Below are 22,468 nucleotides of genomic sequence, written 5' to 3'. Positions count from 1 at the left end.
AGGGGATAATCCCCGACTGCACTAATCGGTGTGTGTGCGGATCCGTTTCTTTTAAACGTTGGTTGCTAAGGGACCCGGCCGGGTCAACGGAAGGAACGCACCACCAGCTTGCAGGATTGGTGAACTACAGGTGTGCGGTAGGAGAATTACATTGTTTCTTTACACTAGGCCACTGACTGAAACTAAAATTCTGAATTTGTCAGCGTTCAATAAAGTCACTTTACCAATACTCTGTCTGTAATAGTGAAATTGTGTCACCCTAGTGGTGACTGTAGGGTAGCCCTCACTTTTCTCAAGCCACCAGTCTCATACACATTTGTAGCATGCAAAACAAAATGGCTTGTGTTAAGAAAATCAAGATACCTCAATTTTTGTGACGATACTGAGATACTGAGAGCTAGAGAACTTCAGAATGGCTATCCCAGCCCTAAATTATGCCTTTCTTTTTCTCAATTTACTTTTATGTCCACTACTTCAGAGATTCTGCAGATCACCTTGTGATCCAAGAGCTATAATGGAAGATGAAGCTATTGCACTTTGATAAATAGACCCCTCCAACAACACAAACAGTATGATTTGGGCCAGATTCAATTCAGTGAGAAAAGGGTTCATCATGTGAAAACTCATGGACGAGATTCAGTGAGTGTTTGAGTGATAAACCATGAGATAACTTTTTCTCACTCAATTGATTTTCGCCTTTTAGCTGCACAATGAAAGGGGTGGTTCACCTTTAACTTTCATTATGTTAAAGAATGGCCAATTCTAAGCAACTTTTCAATTTCTCCTTATTATTTATTTGTTATAGTTTTGGAATTATTTGCCTACTACTTCTGACTCTTTCCAGTATTCAAATGGGGCTCACTGAACCCATCTAAAAACGAAATGCTCTGCAAGGCTACAGATTTATTGTTGTTACTATTTTTTATTACTCCTCTTTCTATTCAGGCCTTTCCTATTCATATTCCAGTCTATTATTCAAATCAATGCAGGTTTGCTAAGATTGTTGATATTGCAAACTGGAGATCTGCAAAATAAAAAGCTAAATAACGCAAAAGACACAAATAATAAAGAATTAAAACCAATTGCAAATCATCTCAGAATATCCCTTCGCACATCATACTAACATTTCATTCGAAGGTGAACAACCCCTTTAAGAAAGCAAAAGAAATTGAGTGAATCTGAGATATAGGTCTCGACAGAGCTCACCCAGTAAAATGCCTGGCGTCTACAAGAAGTTACAGAATGGAAAAAGAGAGATCAGTGCATCACAATCATTTTAATTCAAATATTATCACAAAATATTCTTATTTAAATTATATATTAATACTGCCTTTACCCTTTGGGTGACAATGAGGACGTGGCTCGACCGCACATCCTAAAGGGCTCAATGTGCTTTTCTATGGGATGGAATGGTTTGGTCAGTTTCAGCACATGGACTGAAGGAAATATATAGCAGCTATACCAGTAAGGTGCATTATAGATACAAAGCAAATGAATGCATGGACACAAAAATGTTAATTGACATGGAAACGGAATGTGATGTCAGATATGTGTAATGTGAATTATATTCATTTTCCTTGACAGATGCTCGGCGTTATACTTAAACATATTTGGACTTTTATGCAGATAAGGAATTTAAGTTATTTCTTTGCAAACCTGAGAGTGACCAAATCAACATATCAAAATATCAACGTATGAGCCTGGCTTAGATTCATTTATGAATGTATTTCTTAAGCCTGCCAATAATACCATGATGGGCATCTTAAATACAAAGATTTTTTAGGACTACCAACAAAGACTTCCAACAGTGATCATTATTCTCTAACGTGGAGATACTGAGCGAGTGACTTATTCACACTGATTCATCTGTGACAATGAATGATATAACCGCTTGCACTCAAGTCGAGTTTATATATAGAATAATAACAGTCGCACCCATGGGCAGTTACTGGAGCACATTTGACTCCCTATCGATGACGTAGGACTACATTGTTTTTATCAATCTCTTACATTTCTCACTGATGTTTATGATGGACAAGGTTCTTTCTCCTTCTTAGAGATGGAAATAATTTATGGGAATACCATATTGTCAGGATTATCTGCAGGTAAATCCTAGTAGAGTTTTCATACAGGATCCTTGCAATAATCCCTGCATTTTGGTTGGTTGCCGTATCTCTGGAGAAAAAATGGTTGCTTGTAATAAATAGGACAAGTCTGCAGTGTGATATATTCTGGCCCATACTCATGGTTCCACATATTCACTGTCAATCTCCAGTGATTCCAGGAGGCATATTAAGTACCTTCAATAATTAATGACAATCATTCAGACCTCTGTAATGTTGGAGTCCTTTAATGGGTCACCAGGCTTTGTGTTGTGGAATTTCTCTTCCTCCTTTTGAGTTTAGAGGTCCGTGAAACAACTGTCTTTTTGCTGTTGTGCCCTCCAGTGATGTTGATCTCTTTTCTCTGCAGATGAAATTTCCCTGTGTAAAGGTTTTTGGCCCGGCAAGCGTAAACACCTGAGTCGGCCATATTGGCATTTCTGATGACAGCAGTTAGAGTAAGAGAGTGCGCTGTCATAGTGGAGTTTCTCTGTTTGCTGATGCTGTGATGAATTGTTCGGTTCCCAACTGTTCGGAATAAAATCCATGTAATGTCTGTGTACATGAACTTGCTCACGGAACATGTTAACATGAAGTTGTCTCCTTCAGCAGGCACTTTGTTTAAGGAGATTTGAAATCCATTTGGTATATCTGCAATGAACCAAAGGGATTCTGATTTCACATCAAATGTAAAAAAGCATTTTTATTTAAAGCACTATAAACTGCACTTCCTAGGTTGTTTTATACCTACGCAAAGAGAGACCATTAAACTAGCCATACAAGGTCACCAAATGAGCAGATTTCGCTCATTGGCGGGGCGTTTGGCAATTGGTCAAGAGAGGACTGTATCAATGCTAGATATTGGTCAAACAGGCCAATTGACAGACACCATACATGGGTCAATAAGCTTCCTACTCGATCTGGATGGGCCAAGTCAGCAGTTTTTATTGTCCCATGTACGACCAACTATAGATTTTCCTCCTGGCACAGGTATTCTCCTGTAGAGTGTTGGATGGGGATGCCGGAGGCCCACTGGAAAACCTTAAAGAGATACTGTCATGGGGAAAAAATTTTTTTTCAAAATGAATCAGTTAATAGTGCTGCTCCAGCAGCATTCTGCACTGAAATCCATTTCTCAAAAGAGCAAACAGATTTTTTTATATTCAAATTTTTAAATCTGACATGTGGCTAGACATATTGTCAATTTCCCAGCTGCCCCTGGTCATGTGACTTGTACTCTGATAAACTTCAATCACTCTTTACTGCTGTACTGCAAGTTAGAGTGATATCACCCCCCTCCCTTTTTCCCTCCAGCAGCCAAAGAAAAGAACAATGGGAAGGTAACCAGATAACAGCTCCCTAACACAAGATAACAGCTGCCTGGTAGATCTAAGAACAGCACTCAATAGTAAAAACCCATGTCTCACTGAGACACATTCAGTTTCATTGAGAAGGAAAAACAGCAGCCTGCCAGAAAGCATTTCTCTCGTAAAGTGCAGGCACAAGTCACATGACCAGGGGCAGCTGGGATATTGACAAAATGTCTAGCCCCATGTCAGATTTCAAAATTGAATATAAAAAAATCTGGATTTCAGTGCAGAATTCTGCTGGAGTAGCACTATTAACTGATAGAGATGTCGCGAACTGTTCGCCGGCGAACTTGTTCGCGCGAACATCGGGTGTTCGCGCTCGCCGGAAGTTCGCGAACGTCGCGCGACGTTCGCCATTTTGGGTTCGCCATTGTTGGCGCTTTTTTTTGCCCTCTCACCCCAGACCAGCAGGTACATGGCAGCCAATCAGGAAGCTCTCCCCTGGACCACTCCCCTTCCCTATAAAAACCGAAGCCCTGCAGCGTTTTTTCACTCTGCCTGTGTGTGCTGAAGAGATAGTGTAGGGAGAGAGCTGCTGCCTGTTAGTGATTTCAGGGACAGTTGAAAGTTTGCTGGCTAGTAATCGTTTTGATACTGCTCTGTTATTGGAGGGACAGAAGTCTGCAGGGGTTTGAGGGACATTTTAGCTTAGGTAGCTTTGCTGGCTAGTAATCTACCTTGTACTGCAGTGCTCTGTATGTAGCTGCAGTGGGCAGCTGTCCTGCTTCTGATCTCATCTGCTGACTGCTGCAATAACAGTAGTCCTTGTAAGGACTGCTTTTATTTATTTTTTTGTTGTTTTACTACTACTGCTACTACTACTACTATAAGAGCCCAGTGCTATTAGTCTAGCAGTGTTGGGGAGTGGGACTGGTGTGCTAATCTGCTGCTCCTAGTAGTTCAGCAGCACCAACTTTAATTTTTTTTTTTAATATTCATTTTTTTTTTATTTTACTTTTTTTTATTTTACTACCGCTGTAGTAGTGTATAAGTTGACCTTTTAGGCATTATTTGCCCTGTAGGCATTATTTGCACACTGTTTTCTTCAACCCGCCATCGAGCTGTGTGACCTTGTTCCCATTCTGTCTAAATATCCATAATATTACCGTCTCCAGAAAAAACACCGGAGTCACTTTTTTTGGCAAAAAATGACTATTTTCAGCATTTATGTGGCATATTTTTTCTGGCAACTGTGCTTCAGTGGCTGCGTCCAAAAAAACTGGGCAAACAATGCCTACAAGGTCAACGTATGGCAGTTGTTTAAAGAGAACAGTAGATTACTAGCCAGCAAAGCTACCTAAGCTAAAATGTCCCTCAAATCCCTGCAGACTTCTGTCCCTCCAATACAGAGCAGTATCAAGCAGATTACTAGCCAGCAAACTTACTATCATCTGTCCCTGAAATCACTAACAGCTCTCCCCCTACACTATCTCTTCCAAGCACACACAGGCAGATTTTTCAGATACATTTTTGCCCTTGATCCCCCTCTGGCATGCCACTGTCCAGGTCGTTGCACCCTTTAAACAACTTTAAAATCATTTTTCTGGCCAGAAATGTCTTTTCTAGATGTTAAAGTTCGCCTTCCCATTGAAGTCTATGGGGTTCGCGAACCGTTCGCGAACCGCTCGCATTTTTGCGCAAGTTCGCGAATATGTTCGCGAACTTTTTTTCCGACGTTCGCTACATCCCTATTAACTGATGAGTTTTGAAAAAAACATGTTTTCTGATGACAGGATCCCTTTAAACCGTAGCCCACTCTTCCACTATTTTTCCTTCTCTCCTCACTTAACCTCATGATGCTCCTAGTCTCTTATCTGTACAAACTATAACATATTCTTTCATCTATTTAGCCTCTTTATTTAGGCCAAATGGTTAAAAGCAGGAGGTCCCACTGACACCTTGTCCCGCTGGGAGTTTTTCTGGTATCCCAGTGTTCCAGTCTGACACTGCTCCTGCAGTAAGCACGTTTCTACAGGGTAATACACGGGTACAGATGACTTTTAAATCATACATTTCACTACCATTTTATATTATAGATTATAATATAGATTATATTTATATAATTACAGCAAAAAAAGATAACTTGCAGTCTAACTAATGACTACAAAAAATACTTCAAAAAAAGAAAATAAACATGGACTGTAATCTTTATGGGGCAGGGACCTCATTCCTGTTGCGTATCTTAACGCATTATATAAAAATATACATAAACACACATACAATTTGGATGTAGATGATAGAGAATCCATATCACATAAAGAGCATTTCTAATTAAAGGAAGGGCCGTGTCATCTTAAGAAAACCCCTGTTGAAGCTGATTAAACATCCCCTGCCAGACACGTATGGTTGACATCATTGTTGATTCATATTTAATTCTAAGGAAAGACAAAAAAAATGTTCTTCTGGACTCCTGTCAAATAAAGTCATTCCAATAGCCGATTACACCTAGCAGCAGTCGTTCGAATTGTTGTGATGCTTAAGCGCACGGCTTCAATTATGTAAAAGAGTTCTATTTACTTAAGTGATTTGAGACTTCCTGTGGAAATAGCTCCAGGTTTCCTGATGGAAGATTCTGTTTATCTTTGCCAAGCACCACCAGGAATCTCAAAATAAAATGAGTTTAGTGACATTGGGAAGCCAAGGAGATAAGGTTACGCTGTTCCTGTTTCACCCTGGGTAATTACAAACACACCCACAGTCATGCTGGGTGCCAGCAAAGGAACAAAAAAGACTTTCACGTACGTTTATTCAGTTTGAGGTAAGAAGGCCACCATTTTTTAGTAATACAGTTGGTATCTAGGAAATTAGGGAATTAGGGAACTGTGCATTATATCTTTCTTGTAAGACTAATAAGGGAAGCAGCCCACAGGACATTGTGATGACGACTACTTTCCGTGGCAGAACAAACTGTGCTCTATACCTTTCCTGTATGGCTAATAAGGGCAAAGGCCCAAAGGCCATTGATCACTGCTACCATTTTTGGAAGAACTGTAACATTCAAAACATCCTCACCTGTAAGATGCCATATCCCAAGCTTCTGAATGGAAAATATGTGGCCTATGGTACAATTAGAAGTTATCTTGACCAAGTGCTGGAGTTGCTCACTCACTGGAACTATAGTGGGTCATAGGAATGAGTTTCCAATGCAGCAGAACATGAAGTAGCCGCTGGGCTACTAAGGAGTTCTGAGCCGATTACTGGCTTCTGATGTTGAGCAGACAAACTACTTTAAAGGGGTTGTTCACCCCTTTGTTTTTCAGTTCAGTTGTTTCCCAGAAATAAAGACTTTTTTCGATTACTTTCCATTATTTATATTTTACCGTTTTTCCAAAATCTAAGTTTAAAGTTTAATGTCCCTGTCTCTGGTGTTGGAGTCTGGCAGCTCAGTAATTCGGGTGCAGATTCTAAACTGTTTAAATTTTGCGACATTTCTCAGTAGCATCTCTGGAATATTAGCTATTGTATCAATTCTAACAGCTGCCTTTAATGAAACTCAGAGATTCTGCTCAGCAGGGACAAACAAAAGAAACGTATCAACTAAATGTTTCAATTTCGATCAGTTTACAGGGTCGGCGACCCCCCGCTCCCACAGCTGCTTTAGAAGGTGAAAAATTACACTTTGCACTTCAATATTAGAAATACGGTGACACATAGAAAATAGAAAGTAATTGAAAAAAGTCATTATTTCTGGTGATCTATCTGAAAACAAATAGTTGTTTGAAGGTGAACAACCCCTTTATAGATGTGTATCTCCCAACATTCTCTTCTAATATGTATAGTGAGGGAGCATGAAGACCCTATTTTTGTGATCACCTATTTATCCTTGATAGTATTGGTGCTCAATTTTTATTTAATAATGCTTACCTGTTACATAGTACATTATTTCTCTTCTTTCACTCCCCAGCTTGTTAGCAGCCATACAAGTGTAGACTCCAGAAGCCTTGGAATTATCTACGATGATTGTCCCTACAGTCTGGAAGCAGACAAAACATAGTTGTGAACAGAGTTAAATTCAAGCCATGGCATGAATGCAAAGCAACACATATTCCCCAAATACCAGACAAATGCTAAATATTATCTAAGGAACAGATTTACTGTCATTTACAATGAGAAGTTTTAAAACAGAATCAGCTGTTTTACAGATTTATTTCTGAAAATGTTTAACACATTGATATATTCACCAAACGGATAAATTTGTCTTGCTTTAAGCTTTCGAACACCATTATGTTGTAAGAAAAGTTGTTACTCCTTAGGTGGCAGCACCCTGGGCATGAGTTTGATTTATAGAGCGAGTTCTAGAATTCTGATTGAAACCCATTGTCACCTGTAATGTAGGTTCTGGAGCGATACACACCCCGAGGACCAAAGTTTTGTGGTGATCCAGACCTTTCACCCTACTATTTTACTGTGAGTTTATTTATAGTATGGGGGGGGATCTAGTAACAGAGTAATCTTTGTTAGACAACTGAGCTAGTGTTTAAGAGATGGGCATCTGTGACAATAGCCTGATCTTGCTCCATCTTGGAGTCAGGAAGGAATTTTTTTGCCTTCGGATGGATCAGCTAGCAGTTAGGCAAGTTATATATAGACATTAAGGGGCAGATTCACTAAGGGTCGAATTTCGAAGTAAAAAATACTTCGAAATTCGACCCTCGAATTGAAATCCTTCGACTTCGAATATCGAAGTCGAAGGATTTAGCGCTAAACGTTCGTTCGATCGATCGAACGATTCGAAGGATTTTAATCCAACGATCGAAGGAAAATCCTTCGATCAAAAAAAGGTTAGCAAACCTATGGGGACCTTCCCCATAGGCTAACATTGACTTCGGTAGGTTTTATCTGCCAAAGTAGGGGGTCAAGTTTTTTTTAAAGGGAAAGTACTTCGACTATCGAATGGTCGAATAGTCGAACGATTTTTCGTTCGAAACGTTCGAATCGAAGTCGAAGGTCGTAGTCGAAGGTCGAAGTAGCCCATTCGATGGTCGAAGTACCCAAAAATACTTCGAAATTCGAAGTATTTTTCATTCGAATCCTTCACTCGAGCTTAGTGAATCGGCCCCCAAAGGTCGAACTTGATGGACGTGTGTCTTTTTCAACCTCACTTACTATATTGTTTAAAGGCACAGGTCAGAACCTAAATTATATACAGTAGTAGAGTAGCAGCAAAATCACTAATAAAGCAAGTCTGAATCAGTGGTTTGGGTGTCTGCTGTTATGTAGACCCAGGGTGCCAAAGGAAGCAATTGGGAAGGTCTCCACTGTTACAAGTCTCAATGGCCCCCAGAAATGTCTCTAAGTTCATTGGGGCTTAATTACTAAGGCATGTGCTGTATTGAACCACTGCAATTACCCATAACAACCCATCGTATCTTTGCTTGCGTGTTTTAACTGATTGGTTGCTACAGGAAACTACATTAGGTTATTCTAGCTCCTCTCAGTTATTCTTTCAGCTCCCTTGCCAAAGTGTATGACAGTTTGTTGAAGGGATAAACAGACTTTGGGACATGTTTACTAACATTGAAGATGAACATTACCAGTGATGTTATCCATAGCACACTGCCAGATATTTGCTTTAGTTTTCAACCTTGCTGTTGCCTGTTATCGCGTTGTTGATTGGTTAATATAGGAAACACCAATGGTGATATTTATCTCCAATATTAGCAAACGCACTCTTTGATGATACTCATGGATCAGCTCCCCAACCACTAACAACTCTTGTTACCCTCTTATTTGTGACTGCAAGTTGCACACCCACTTTGACTGTAAGCTCTACACCTCAGTGTTGCACTTGCTCTTGTATGCACAAAGCTATGTATTCCCATTAAATATATTTATATGAAACCTATTGCAGGGCCACCAGTCTAAATGTCTCCCTCAACAGCAGAGTGACTTCTGTCAGCAGGAATACGAGTCTAAATGGCTCTTTGCACAATGTATAACTTCCTCCTGTATGTGTGACATTTCACTGTATGTTTTTCTGCCGCTCTGTGTGATTGTATATAGAGGGCAGTTACTAAGAGCACGGGTCAAGTTGAACTTGCAGCTGGAGGACTTAAAAAGGGAAACTCAGACAATATACGTTCAGTCACGTATGAAATGTGCACTAAAATTAGCTTTCGCAAAAACTGAGAAGCCTGATACAGAACGTGAGAATGGGCTGTGGGAAATGAATCATTAAAAAAAAGTGGAAGTTGATATATATGTATTAGTCGACTAAGTACGAGCACTTGTGTCATTGGCTGTCACACTCCCGCCTCTCAGAGCTTCTCCTTGCACGTTTTTTAGAGAATAAAGAGGAAGGGTTGCTATAGAACTATAGATGTCTTTCTGGGTTCAATGAGGGTAATAATGGGACGTGTATCCTGTACTGCAAATTTCATCAATTCAACAGCCTCCCTGTTAGAGTGGTTATAAAAGTAAACAACATGAAGGTCACAACTATTGAAAACAAGCACTTATATGTTTATATTTTAAAGCAGGATGTTACACTTAGAAGGAGCTTGAGGTACAGAACAATATCCATGCCAATCCGAGTACATGCAATACAATACAAGCCCCTGATATATCCTCTATTGCTCTATATACTGTAGGTACTATTCATACACTAATGTTTTTTTGACTTAAGTTAAAGGTGTCCATCAAGTTTAACCCTTTCGTTGAACTTGATGTGCCGACTGTGTTCCTCTCTCTCTCTCTGTATACATATATATATATATATAATACACAAGAGCCATGAATATCCTGTAAATGATATCCTTATAAACGGTGCTTAGTGATGTCATCGGTTATAATCGGAGCTTAGTGATGTCATTTCTATGACATGACTCACTGAACCTTGTGTATTATAATAAATAAAGTGCGAGGATATTAGAAGTCACCTCGGAGTTCCATGACCTGTACAAAAACAGCTTTTGGCCTTGTGCTTTTATATGGTCATGGAACTCCTCGGTAACTTATAATATCCTTATATTTTACAAGAGGGGGTACTTTATTCACTTTGCAGGCACATAAATATATACATAGACTTTATATAGATTCACAGACATACACAAAACTAACTGTAGCCTGGATATTTTGCATGTGTTATCAATGCTGAACTAACACCAACGATAGGAACATGGGTCAACACAGACAAAGAAGATGCAAGGCTTATAGCCACATTTATCATAGAAAAGGGAAAGTGCACAACGTTTCTGGTGGTAACCCTTCCTGAGGCTAAAGTGAAATAAAGTGAAACAATGGACACACAGAATTTAAAGGAACAATGGCCAATCATGTTATAGCACCTGTAATAAATGTAACAAACAATATATAGGACAGACCAGACATAGGTTTAAAAAAGAGAATTAGAGAACACATTCTAAATATTACTGAGATAAGTGTAAAACAACAGTTGCAAGACATGTTCTAGAATGTTTAAATACTGTAGGTGCCTGTATAACTGAACACAGGTATAGATAAAGTCAGTCTAGGAGTGAGGGGAGATCTAAACTCTCAACTTATCAAAAACGAGACCAGCTGGATTTTCAACTTAGGTACAAGACAACCTGATGGACTAAATCTTGAATATGATTTCTCATGTTATGTGTGTGATTTAATTGCCAATATGTTTTAGTTTATAAACACTTACTTGATCAGTTTTCTCTTCTTTTCTCTGTACAAAGTTTTTTGAATTGTGTAATTGAAGATAACCAATTGGAAAAGAGTACTATAGCCCTGATTGGTTAATGAGTGTTATAACGTGATTGGCCATTGTTCCTTTAAATTCTATGTGTCCATTGCTTCACCTCAGCCAATGATTAAGTGCCCCCCTGGGAAACGCGTAAGGCATATTTATGTATATACGGAATAAAATAAACTAGAATATTTTTACTCTCAATTGTGCTGCTGTGACTTTACTACTTTTTTTGTGGTCTGGAGAATGCCAGCCCATTTTACTTGTATGTTTACCTGAAGGTCTGGGGCTTGAGGATCTGGACCCAATGTACCAAGCAGTAAGTAAAACACACAACCGGTCTCTTTAATTTGTTTGTGTTATCCATGTGGTTGGAGCAGGAGAGTATTTTGGCACAAGCAACTAAAGGAGAACTAAAGCTTAATTAAAGAAGTAGCTAGAAATGTTGTACATTATGTTTTGGACTTCTGTACCAGCCTAAGGCAGCTACAACCCTTTATCAGTAAAGAGCTGTGCCTCCAAAGATGCCCCAGTAGCTCCCCATCTTCTTTTCTGCTGATTCACTGCACATGCTCTGTGCTGCTGTCACTTACTGAGCTTAGGGACCCACTCACAATATACAGTACACATAGAATAGAAATGTCACAATATACAGGTAAGGCTGATTAGTAATTAATACAGATAATTACTACATGGCAGCACAGAAGCTGAAACTTTAGGCTGGTGCAATGAATTTAGTATATAAAATATGGCATTTTTATCTTAATTTTTAGGGGTTAGTTTTCCTTTAATGAACTGCATCAATACGCGCTCATTATGTTGATTTTGGATCATAATTTACCAGCCGTTGTAATTATAAATTGGAAAATTGATGAGCAATAGAAGCAGTGTAATATTTATATGGTGCAGCCAATTTGTCTCCAGACATATGGCCATATTGGACAAAGATCAGTTTGTTTGTTTGTTTGAAAACCTGACCAATTGGTTTGGATTGAAAATTCACACACCCCAGCACTTTGAATCAGCTGTCAGCCTTGAGTCTAGCACCTCTAATACCCTAATGCAGTCACATCATTTTCTTTTCGGCTCTTTTACCTTAATCTTTCCTTCAATCATTTGTGTGCGCTCTCTGATGCTTTGTATTGTATTTCCAAGGCTGCTGCTATTATGTCCAACCAACAGTGGAACCGAATGTCTGCCGCTGTCAATGTGAAAGTCACATCTGTACAAGAGAAAGGAGATTGTGATTGAAAGGTTATTGGAAAAACATATTTCATTGTTGCATTTTAGTTGGCAGGCTAGTATTATAATCAACAAAATGCACAAGAATTTTTATTCTTCCCTAAATAACCAGATGATTTTAGGTTGAAGATGAAGATATAGCTCTCTCTATACCCTCTCCTCATATTTACATTTATACCCAGGAGTGGGGGCAGATATCCTGTGGGATGAAGGCTGAATGATTGAATTACAATGAGGAGAAATGGGCTCCGACGGGTCGATCGCCTGAAAAATTGAACCTTACTGATCGATTTCGTGGCCAGATATCGATCGGGAGGACCAGTCGGAAGCCCCCCATACACGGGCAGATAAACGGCATATTGGTCTAAAGGACAGATATCGACAGCTTTAACCTGCCCATGTATGGCCACCTTTAGTCAATGCTTTCTTTTGAACCAACGCAATCTATGTAGGACCACTAGGCGGGTCACAAAGTTTGCCCAACTTTGCCCAACTTTGTAAAGAAAACAGATTACAAGGAATCCAGACACACTCCTAATGATTATAGGAATAAGTCTGTATTAGTGATGTCTGCCCGAAGCCTGCCCTCAGTGCCGTAACTACTGGGGGGAGCAGGGGGTGCGATTGGGCCAGGGCCCGCACCTATTCAGGCCCCCCCGGCAGCTTGCGCGCCACTGACTTTGGATTCTGGGCGTACAGAGGGGGGCCTGGTTGCACGTCCCGCATCAGGGCCCGCCGCCCTCTAGTTGCGTTGCTGCCTGCCCTCTCTCCGCACCCGCCTACCGGCTTCCTTTTATAGACCCTCCCCACCGTCGACATCACAAAAGGGGCGGGCAGGCAAGCGCAGCGTCTATCAAAGAAGAACCCGGAAGTTGGAAGCAGTGCCGGGCCAAGTTGGCCAGGCGCCCCAGGCAACCCAGCCGACTACGTCACCTCCCCACTGTTCCTGCCAAGGATGCACTCGTGCGCATGCGCAAAAGACCTGAGGGAAGGTAAATGCGCATGTGCGAAAGAGCCGAGGACCCGTGAGTGCGCATGCGTTGAAGAACGGGATCGCGCATTCGCACACTCACTGTTCAGTACCGCTGCAGATTAAGGAAACAGAAATGCTGCAGGTTAAGGGAACAAGGTCCGAGAAGGGCATGGCTGCTCTTCTGTCTACCCCAGTTCCGGCCCTGGTTGGAAGCCAGCACTGCAACGTGGCGGGTGGGGAGAGCAGGAGAAGAGCTCAACTAGCACCGCCCGCCACCCGAGAAGAGGAGTGCAAGGTCAGCCCGAACCCGCCCTACCCACAGGTCCCACGAGTCTGTATCACTTTAACAAGGCCATTAATCTTTGTGGACACCTAACTATAAGAAAGACACACTAACACGCTTTTGATGGGGAGCTTAGAGAGACATATTTCCTGCCCAAAATGTGACGTAAACAGTAGTTTTAACTTCTGTTTGGGGATTCTTCTGTCTGTATTGTCTGACCTTTTGGTTGCTAAATGTACCAAGTCAGCACAAAGGATCAATGAAATATGTGGAAGTGGAAGCTATGTGGAAATTCCCCAACAATGCCTCCGGGACTCAGGTGGAAGCGCAAGCAATGCACCAGGAAGGGCTTGTCTTGTCTGGATCCACGTATGAATGGAACGAGTGCTTCTTTTCGGCGCATCTCAACATATGAGTCAGCAGGAAGGAACAACAAAACGCGCTGGCTTTCACAAACTGACAAAATCTCCACTTTGTTCCCACTAATGGGGCAGTTTGACATTAAACACGTATTGTTTTAAAATAGTTTGCTATGATTAACGGCTTCTTTCAATACATTTCACAAGTGACACTGGAAATAATGAACACCCTGATGTAAAAATAAAAGGTTATGAAATGCAACAAGGAACAACACCACTGGCGGAAGGCTTTTATACAGTACAGGTCATGGAACTCCAAGGTGGTTTCTAATATCCTTATATTGTGTAACTGGGGTTCAATTATTTCTTATAATACACAGTGAGTCATGGGACACAAATTATATCACTAAATACTGATGACATCACTAAGTGCCGTTTATAAAGAGATAACTATTCATAGCTCTTGTGTTTTATGTATGGTAGTACAGATATAGGACCTGTTATCCAGAATACTCGGGATCTGGGGTTTTCAGGATAAAGGATCTTTCTGTGATTTGGATCTTCATACCTTAAGTCTACTAGAAAATTATGTAAACTTTAAACAAACCCAATAGGCTGGGTTGGACTAATGATATCTTCGTTGGGATCAAGGAAAAAGGTACTGTTTTATGATTACAGAGAAAAAGAAAATTGGATAAAATGGAATCTATGGGAGATGGTTTTCTGTAATTCGTAGCTTTCTGGGAAATGGGTTTCCAGATAACAGATACCATACCTGTGTTATCTACTTAACCTTTGTTGCTCAGCTGATCCTCGCTATTTGACAGTATTAACCTTTACATTGTAGTTTTCCACCGGCATTAAATGTCACTGAAGCTATTCATAACAGCCAGAGCTCCATCCTAGTGCTGCTTAGACTTCAACCAGGTTAAAGGGGAAACTAAAGAAAATAACTTGAGACTGGAAGATACTGTATAAACATTCCTGGCTTCCTAACAGGTTGTCCTTGACTATAGACTTATGTTTTCCTTCTATTAACAAATAGTTGAGGAATAGTCTTTTAACACAAGTCATCATTTCTATTTTAATATTATACACCAAGAAGGAAGGGGGGGGGAGGAAGGCAGCCGTAAATCTGGCAGTGCACGCTGGCAGGAAGCAGGGAGATCCAGCAATTTTATTATTTTCTTAGAGCAGCTCCACTCTTCAGGCGGCCCTTTAAATTCTTTAACCTCTTAATTGCCAGACACGATGAGTTGTGCTTTTGTTTTCCTACGTGAGAACTCCATTGTGTTTTTTTTATTCCTTAAAATAATTGTCAAACTTTACATAATATGCCAATTTCCAGGGTGTAACTATAGAGGAAGCAGACCCTGCAGCTGCAGGAGGCCCATGAGGTATAGGGGCCCCAGGAGACCCTAATTAATGAGCAATTTCAAAATATCTTGGTAAAAAAGTACAACTTCTGGATGTGTTGGGGGCCTTAAAAATTTATTTGCGGTGGGGCCCAGTAACATCTACTTATGCCACTGCCAGTTTCCCTAGCCAAGGTCAGCGGTCCTTCATAAACATCCCATGCCCTGCTGAATGAGTTAAGCTAGTCTTCACTAGAGATAGGACTATAGTCTGGCCCTTAAGAATACATCAAGTTTTTAAGGAAGTAAATTGTGCCATGTTTGAAGATGCAAAGATAACAGTAGTGCTGGGAACGATCTTGTGCAGAGGAGGAAGCCAAACAACAAGAGGAAAACAGCATACGCTTCTGATTTCGCACAGGAAACTGAAAACACCTCCTGCCAAAAGGAGATAAGAAAGCTCCCATGGCCTATTCTGGACAAGGCCACTGTTATCAACCTTTTGCTGTAAGGCCGTCCTCGGGGTACTTTGCTCCATCTACTCCCTAGGTTTTTAGTGGGTTTTTTCTTTTTTCCACCCATACTGCCATTGGCAGCCAGCGTGCCAAACACAATAGAGTGTTATAATTATAACTACTGAATGGAAAAATGTTTCCTGGGCAAGTGTGTTCTACATGACATGTGTATACAGTGCTCGTGCAGGATTATAAATGACACTTGGGACCGAGCTGGGGCACTCTGTAAACATTATAGCCGCAATGAATACAATGAATTGGTTTCCTTCCGACGAGGCACCGTTCTGATTACTTATCTGATGTGAACACCAGCAAGGCCAATAAGTGCTGACATTGTATTATCAGAGTGCATAATTACTATAAGTATTAATGAAGATGCTTTATTAAAAAATCTAATTATTATAATTTACAATGTTATATGATTCATTTTATATTCTTTTTTGTTTTAATCAGAGGCTATAAGTCAACCAGGATTCAAAGAAGAGCATTCTCAGTTTCTATTAGTTGTTGTTGGATGTTGTATAATCTTAGTTGAAGCAGTAGTTGAAGGAGCCCCAACATTGCTGCATCCCTTATGGCTTTGAGTGTGGAAGTCTGTAGACTCACAAATACATTGATGAAAAAAATTCTACTGAAACCTTAGTAACTGAGTGAGGGATCATCTGTCAAGTTATTCCAGCATTGAAAAGATTAGATTTTTGCCTTACTCTAGGACAGATGTGCATTTTAAAAATCACAAGCCTTAGAATAAATCTTAATCCAAAAAAAACCCATAATGATATGGATTTAATTCACCCTAGTGTCCAGTTGATTTTTCTACTTATAGCTTAATCCTATTCCCCTTTGGGTATATGTGTTTGTACAGGTTTGTAATTGAAGTAGGGTTTATACAGAAATGCTGAATAGAGAAGTGGATCCCTTTCAGCACCTTAGACAGCCGCCTGCTCTATCATAATTCACTTTAGTGTGTTAGTGGGAGAGTTTGGTGCATCTGCTGATTCACCGATTTATGAAGCAGTACGGCAGGGTTAATTTTAGGCAAATGTGAAGAGAATATTTACTGGTTAGAAAGGGACTGAGCCAGAAAATATAATTTTCCATCAGACAAAACAGCACTACTTAAATGTTCTTGCAAATACATAAAGGTACAGGGCTGTAGGCTGAGTATGGAGAATTCTCAGTGCCACTTATTATGAGGAATAGTATATCTTTACTCTAAACTGAAATATAGTTTAAGGGTTACATACCATATTAATGTACTGGACAAGGACAAAAGGTTGAATTATCTTGGACATGAATGTGCCATTCATATATCACAAGAGATAATATACATCCTATTCTAAATTATAAGTATACTGGAAGTCCATTCATATATTACAATATATAATATACATCCTACTCTAAGGGGCAGAGATTTCCTACCCTTCGATTTTTAAGATTTATCAAACTCTGGCCCTTAAAGAATTCAAATTCAGCTATTCGCCGCCTAAAACCTGCCAAATTCATGTATAGGTCAATGGGAGAGGTCCAGTGACCAATCTGAAGATTTAGTAGCCTTCCTGACATTTTTTTCGGAGAAAAAACTTGATTGAGTTTGGTCGAATTGTAACTGAATTCGATTTGAGTTTTCAGGCCAATAAAATTTGTCCAAGTTTTAGGTATTCGATGTTTTTAATATATAACCCCCCAATCGAATTTCGAGTTAAATCGAATTTATTAGAATTCGAAATTCGACCCTTGATAAATCTGCCTCTAAATAATAAGGCTACTGTAATTATCTCCATGACTATGTAAAGGCCCATAGACCGTGGAGGAGTGCCTCTACAGGTTATAGAACTCAAAAGTTACAACCATGAAACTTTCAGTACTTATACTGTATATATATCGCACATTAAAAATATTTCAAATTTTGAGAAAATTATTTTATGACCCTCGCAGTTTTAAAAAGAAACCCTGGATTATAGCATTGATTCCGCTCACCAGACTAGTCTGATGACAACTGAGCAATATCAAATCATTTGTTGATTGTGACTTTTCCACAAGTTTCTCTGACTTTGCTTTTAAATATTTCTATAGTTACTTTGACATTTTCTTTAGAAAAAAAAGTATTTACCTTGTCTTTAGTTTCTTGTCTGGACACGGCCGCCAATGCCAAGTTATGGTAGGAGGTGGGATACCAAAAACTGTACACGTTAAAGACTGCTTGCTGCCCAATGGGTACAGGACAGGTTCTTGCATAGACACAGCGTTTTCATAAATTTGTGGCCTCACTGCAAGAAACAAATAAACATCAGTAATGTCTGAACAAATCAGCATGCAGCAATATAAAAGCTAAAAAAGCCCAGTTGCTCCTTACCATTAACAACAAGGGGCAGTGTCAGATTTTTGGTCAGATTCCATTGCTTCAGCTTTAGCACAATTGTATATTTTCCTGCATCTTCTTCAGTGACATCTTTGATAGTCAGGGAATATTTGTCAGAATTTCTGTACCGAGTACACTCTTCTAAAGCTGGAAAGCCATCTTTTAACCTGTTATTCAACAGAAACACAAGGGACATTCATTTTAACATCATTATATTCTATTTAGTTTCTTGCTAATGCAGAGGAAATGACATTGTTGATGAGCAATGCATAGGTCTACTGTATGCACTTTACAAATTCTGCAAGTCTCCCAGCTCTGTCATGTAACTTTTGGCTTGTACTAAATACAATGAGTTAATTGAGTCAATGAGCATTCTAGTTAATCCCAGATCTAGAAGTGGCTGCTTGAGAACAGATAAAAACAGCCCTTGGCAAATTGCTAGGCCAGCTTTGGGTAAGACCAGACGAGGAGATTTTGTCGCCTGGCGACTTATCACCACGTCTTTTGCGCAACTATCTCCCCAAACTGCCTGAGCGTCTTTTCCCCATAGGCTACAGCGCAAAATCGCCTGCGCTAATGCACACGCGGCGATGCGTTGCCTTGGAAACTTTGGGCCTCGGCAACTTTGGGCGACTTTGGGCGACTATTGAAAACGCATCGATTTTGCGCTGTAGCCTATGGGGAAAAAACGATGAGGCAGTTCGGGGAAAAGACGTGGCGATAAGTTGCCAGGCGACAAAATCTCCCCGAATCTCCTCGTCTGGCCTTACCCTTATTAGGGCAGAGACACACGCTTAGATTCAGGGAGATTTAGTTGCCAGCAATAAATCAGCTCTTCCTTGGGGCAACTAATCTCATCGAACTACCTCCCGCCAGCTACAATGTAAATCGCCGGTGGGATGGCCCTGGGAATAGTTTGATTTCCGAAAACGCCTGAAGTTTCCTTGTGAGGCAACTTTAGATGACTTCATAAAACCAAGCACACCATCCCACCGGCGATTTACATTCTAGCTGGCGGGAGGCCGTTCGGGTAGATTAATCGCCCCAAAGAAAAATCGGACCGTGTGTCTCTGCCCTTATCCTATACAAATACACAGTAGCCAATATATAATGGTGAACATAGCTATGGTTTGCTAATTATGGTGATTTTGGTGACTTTTTCTTGCAAGAAGTAACTTAATAAGGGGGTTATCTTTTGAAAACTACTCTGACCAAATACTCACAAATTTTTCCCCCTTATTTATTAATACATTTTTCTGAAAATTTCCAGTGCGGGAAAAAAACAAAAAAAATCGTGAAAAAATCAAATCGTACTAATTTTTCTGATTAAACGTCGAAAAACGAATTGTTTTGCCCGAAAACCACAAAATCTTCAGATTATTGCACGAAACCCAGTGCAGATCAGGATATCTTTGGGACTTTTCCCATTGACTTCTACATGAACTCGGCAGGTCTGAGTTGGAGTACTTTTTTATTCGAACTTTTACCACCCTCTGGTTTTAATAAATTCCCGAAAAATGTGAGGGTTTTTTTCCACAAAAAATTTGGGTTTTATAGTAAAAAAAACTAAAATTGTTTGAGTTTTTGGCATTCGGACTTTAATAAATAACCCCCTTAATGTTGATCATATGTTACAGACAAATGGCAGGATAGCAGAGCATTCACTCTACACAAGCCTATCTACTTGAATTGGTGGGGTACCAATCTTTCTGCTCTTCTTGGCTGCTCCCCAAGCTGCCATAAGGCTGTCAAACTTAGGGGTATCCATGCCCACGCAATAACTAACCCTACCTAAAATTCCTTACATCTTCCACTAAGGACTCCTCTTGCCTCGGGCTCCAGGCAATACACATAGGAAGAATGTTCAGTTCATGCAATGATTTACTCCTTATTACTAAATTAAACAAGGGAAAGATAAACCCTTTAAACATCTATGGGGAGTATACTCTCCCTTAGAAAAATATTCTTCATAGATATCATCATTTTTTCCCCAAAGACATATTTCACTGGAAATACATGTATTCCTAGAATGATTCTTGTTGGACTATTTATAAAGAAGATTCTGATGATTGAACTTATGTACTCCCTGGATATATAAAAATAATGTGGGATATTTTTAGAGGATGGAATTCAGAACATTTGCGGAAACATTTTTTTTTCTTTAACCAAAGATCTTCTTCCTAACCCTTATTAATCTAACCTCCCGTGTACTGCATGGGAAAGTACATGCTGGCTTATTATATGACAATAATAATTCTATTTACTTACATATTCGTGGAAAGTACATTTAACTACTGATAGTGTGGTAAAAAGCTGCAGGGATATAGCTTTGCAGCTGCTACAAAAGGTACATAATCATGGCCACTTGTGATTGACATTTGGTGGATTCTTATTCATTCCACCACCTCAACCCATGTTCAGTTTGTTTCCCACAGGGGAAATTAGAATCACTTAAAGGGGCTGTTCACCATTGCATTAACTTTTTGTGTAATATAGAAAGTGATATTCTGAGACATTTTGCAATCGGTTTTCATGTTTTATTAGTTGTGGATTTTGAGTTATTTAGCTTTTTATTCAGCAGCTCTCTGATTTGCAATATCAGCAATATGGTTGCTAGGGTCCGAATTACCCTAGCAACCATGCATTGATTTGAATAAGATTGGAATTTGAATAGGAGAGGGCCTGAATAGAAAGATGTGTAATAAAAAGTAGCAACAACAATACATTTGTAGCATTTGTTTATTAGATGGGGTTAGTGACCCCTATTTAAAAGTGGTTAAGAGTCAGAAAAAAAGGCTAATAATACAAAAACTATAACTAAGAAAAAAATGAAGGCCAAATGAAAAATTGTTAGAGATATGCTTTTCTATAATGTAGTAAACGTTAACTTAAAGGTGAACCACACCTTTAAGTCTTGTATTGTCCAACAGTGGAATTTTATGAGTTCCCCCCACAAAGCAACATATTAACTTCTACTATGATTACATACCCTTACACTTGACATTAATCATTATGCTATACATTATAATATGTTTTATTAGTCTTTGGGGGGAAAGATATTCAGCATTCGGCCCTCCATCTGTTGCTGAATTACTATTACCAGCATTCCCTGACAGGTATAGCAATCTTCCATCTGTTACACACCATATAAACTTGAAAAATACTAGCTTAGCAAAAGGGTTGGTAGTTACTTTTAGCTTTTCATAAATCAGATTGGTTCATCAGAGCAGCTTCTTTCCGCATAAGTATTTGCACCTTGTCATTAAAGTAAATTGGAGGTAATCCCTACATATAAACAGGGTATAGAGTATTTTTAAGTCTAACATACAACTGGTCAGCTTTCCAGTGGTCGTTGCCATTGAATGCAATACTCAGTGATTGAGAGCATCCCTAGTTATAATGGAAATGTCATGAAAACATTTGACAGAATCGGATTACTTAAACTGATATTGACACAATACTAAAAAAGATAGGAATGCCACTGTGTAACTAGCAGGGAGTAGACCCCATAGATGTGGGAGAAAATAGAGGCACTGGGAGTCGGTATAGAACCCTAATGTCTGTTCTTTCTTATGTTATGATCTCTGTTCTGTTTACCTGTGACTCCTTATGGACCTATCCTCCTACCAGGTCCGGACTGAGAATTAAAATAGGCCCTGTCATTTCAGGTACACTGAGGCCCAATCAGCCCACATAGAGGCCCGAACAGCCCCCACCAGCCCACTAAATACTGACTTTCTATGGGACCTTATAGCAGCCCCTCTGGCATTTGCCAGAACCCACAGATTGCCAGTCTGAGCCTGCCTCCTACATTATGGCACTGTAGGAATGCATCAGTATTACTAGGTAAGAATGCTTAAAAACTTCTTTAGTACAAAAGTGTTTCCAAGCAGCTCTGCGACATTTATATTTATATTCCAGTTTATAGAAGGATTGCACAGACATACAGGAAAAAAAATACCGCTGCAGCACCACAAAAAGTGAAAACTTGAATTTATTAGGTCAAACAACCAGGCAATGTTTTGGGCTTACTCTTACCCCTTTCTCAAGCCTTGCAGCTAGGGTTGCCACCTTTTCTGGAAAAAAATACTGTCCTTCCTATATATTTATCTTTTTTCCCTATTAATAACATTGGGATCAACCTTCATTTTTACCGGCCAGGCCGGTAAAATACCGGCCAGGCCGGTAAAATACCGGCCAGGTGGCAATCCTACTTGCAGCGGTATTTTTTT

At 39.8% G+C, this 22,468-nt stretch overlaps 1 protein-coding gene across 1 annotated transcript in view; it reads right to left on the bottom strand.

Moving 5' to 3' along the window:
* Positions 1-1,261: 1,261 nt before the first annotated feature.
* flt1.L (fms-related tyrosine kinase 1 L homeolog) overlaps positions 1,262-22,468 on the bottom strand; it is a 46,987-nt gene continuing 25,780 nt past the window's right edge. Inside the window, 5 exon segments of the mRNA NM_001085721.1 lie at positions 1,262-2,753; positions 7,337-7,445; positions 12,243-12,369; positions 17,988-18,144; positions 18,231-18,403. Of these exon segments, the coding sequence (NP_001079190.1) occupies positions 2,350-2,753; positions 7,337-7,445; positions 12,243-12,369; positions 17,988-18,144; positions 18,231-18,403 (970 nt within the window). The 3' untranslated portion in view covers positions 1,262-2,349.

The sequence above is a fragment of the Xenopus laevis genome, chromosome 2L (genome assembly GCF_017654675.1).
Source record: "Xenopus laevis strain J_2021 chromosome 2L, Xenopus_laevis_v10.1, whole genome shotgun sequence".
In the NCBI taxonomy this organism is placed as follows: domain Eukaryota; kingdom Metazoa; phylum Chordata; class Amphibia; order Anura; family Pipidae; genus Xenopus; species Xenopus laevis.
The sequence above is the reverse complement of the archived record's forward strand: the minus strand, read 5'-3'. Positions and strand labels throughout refer to the sequence as shown.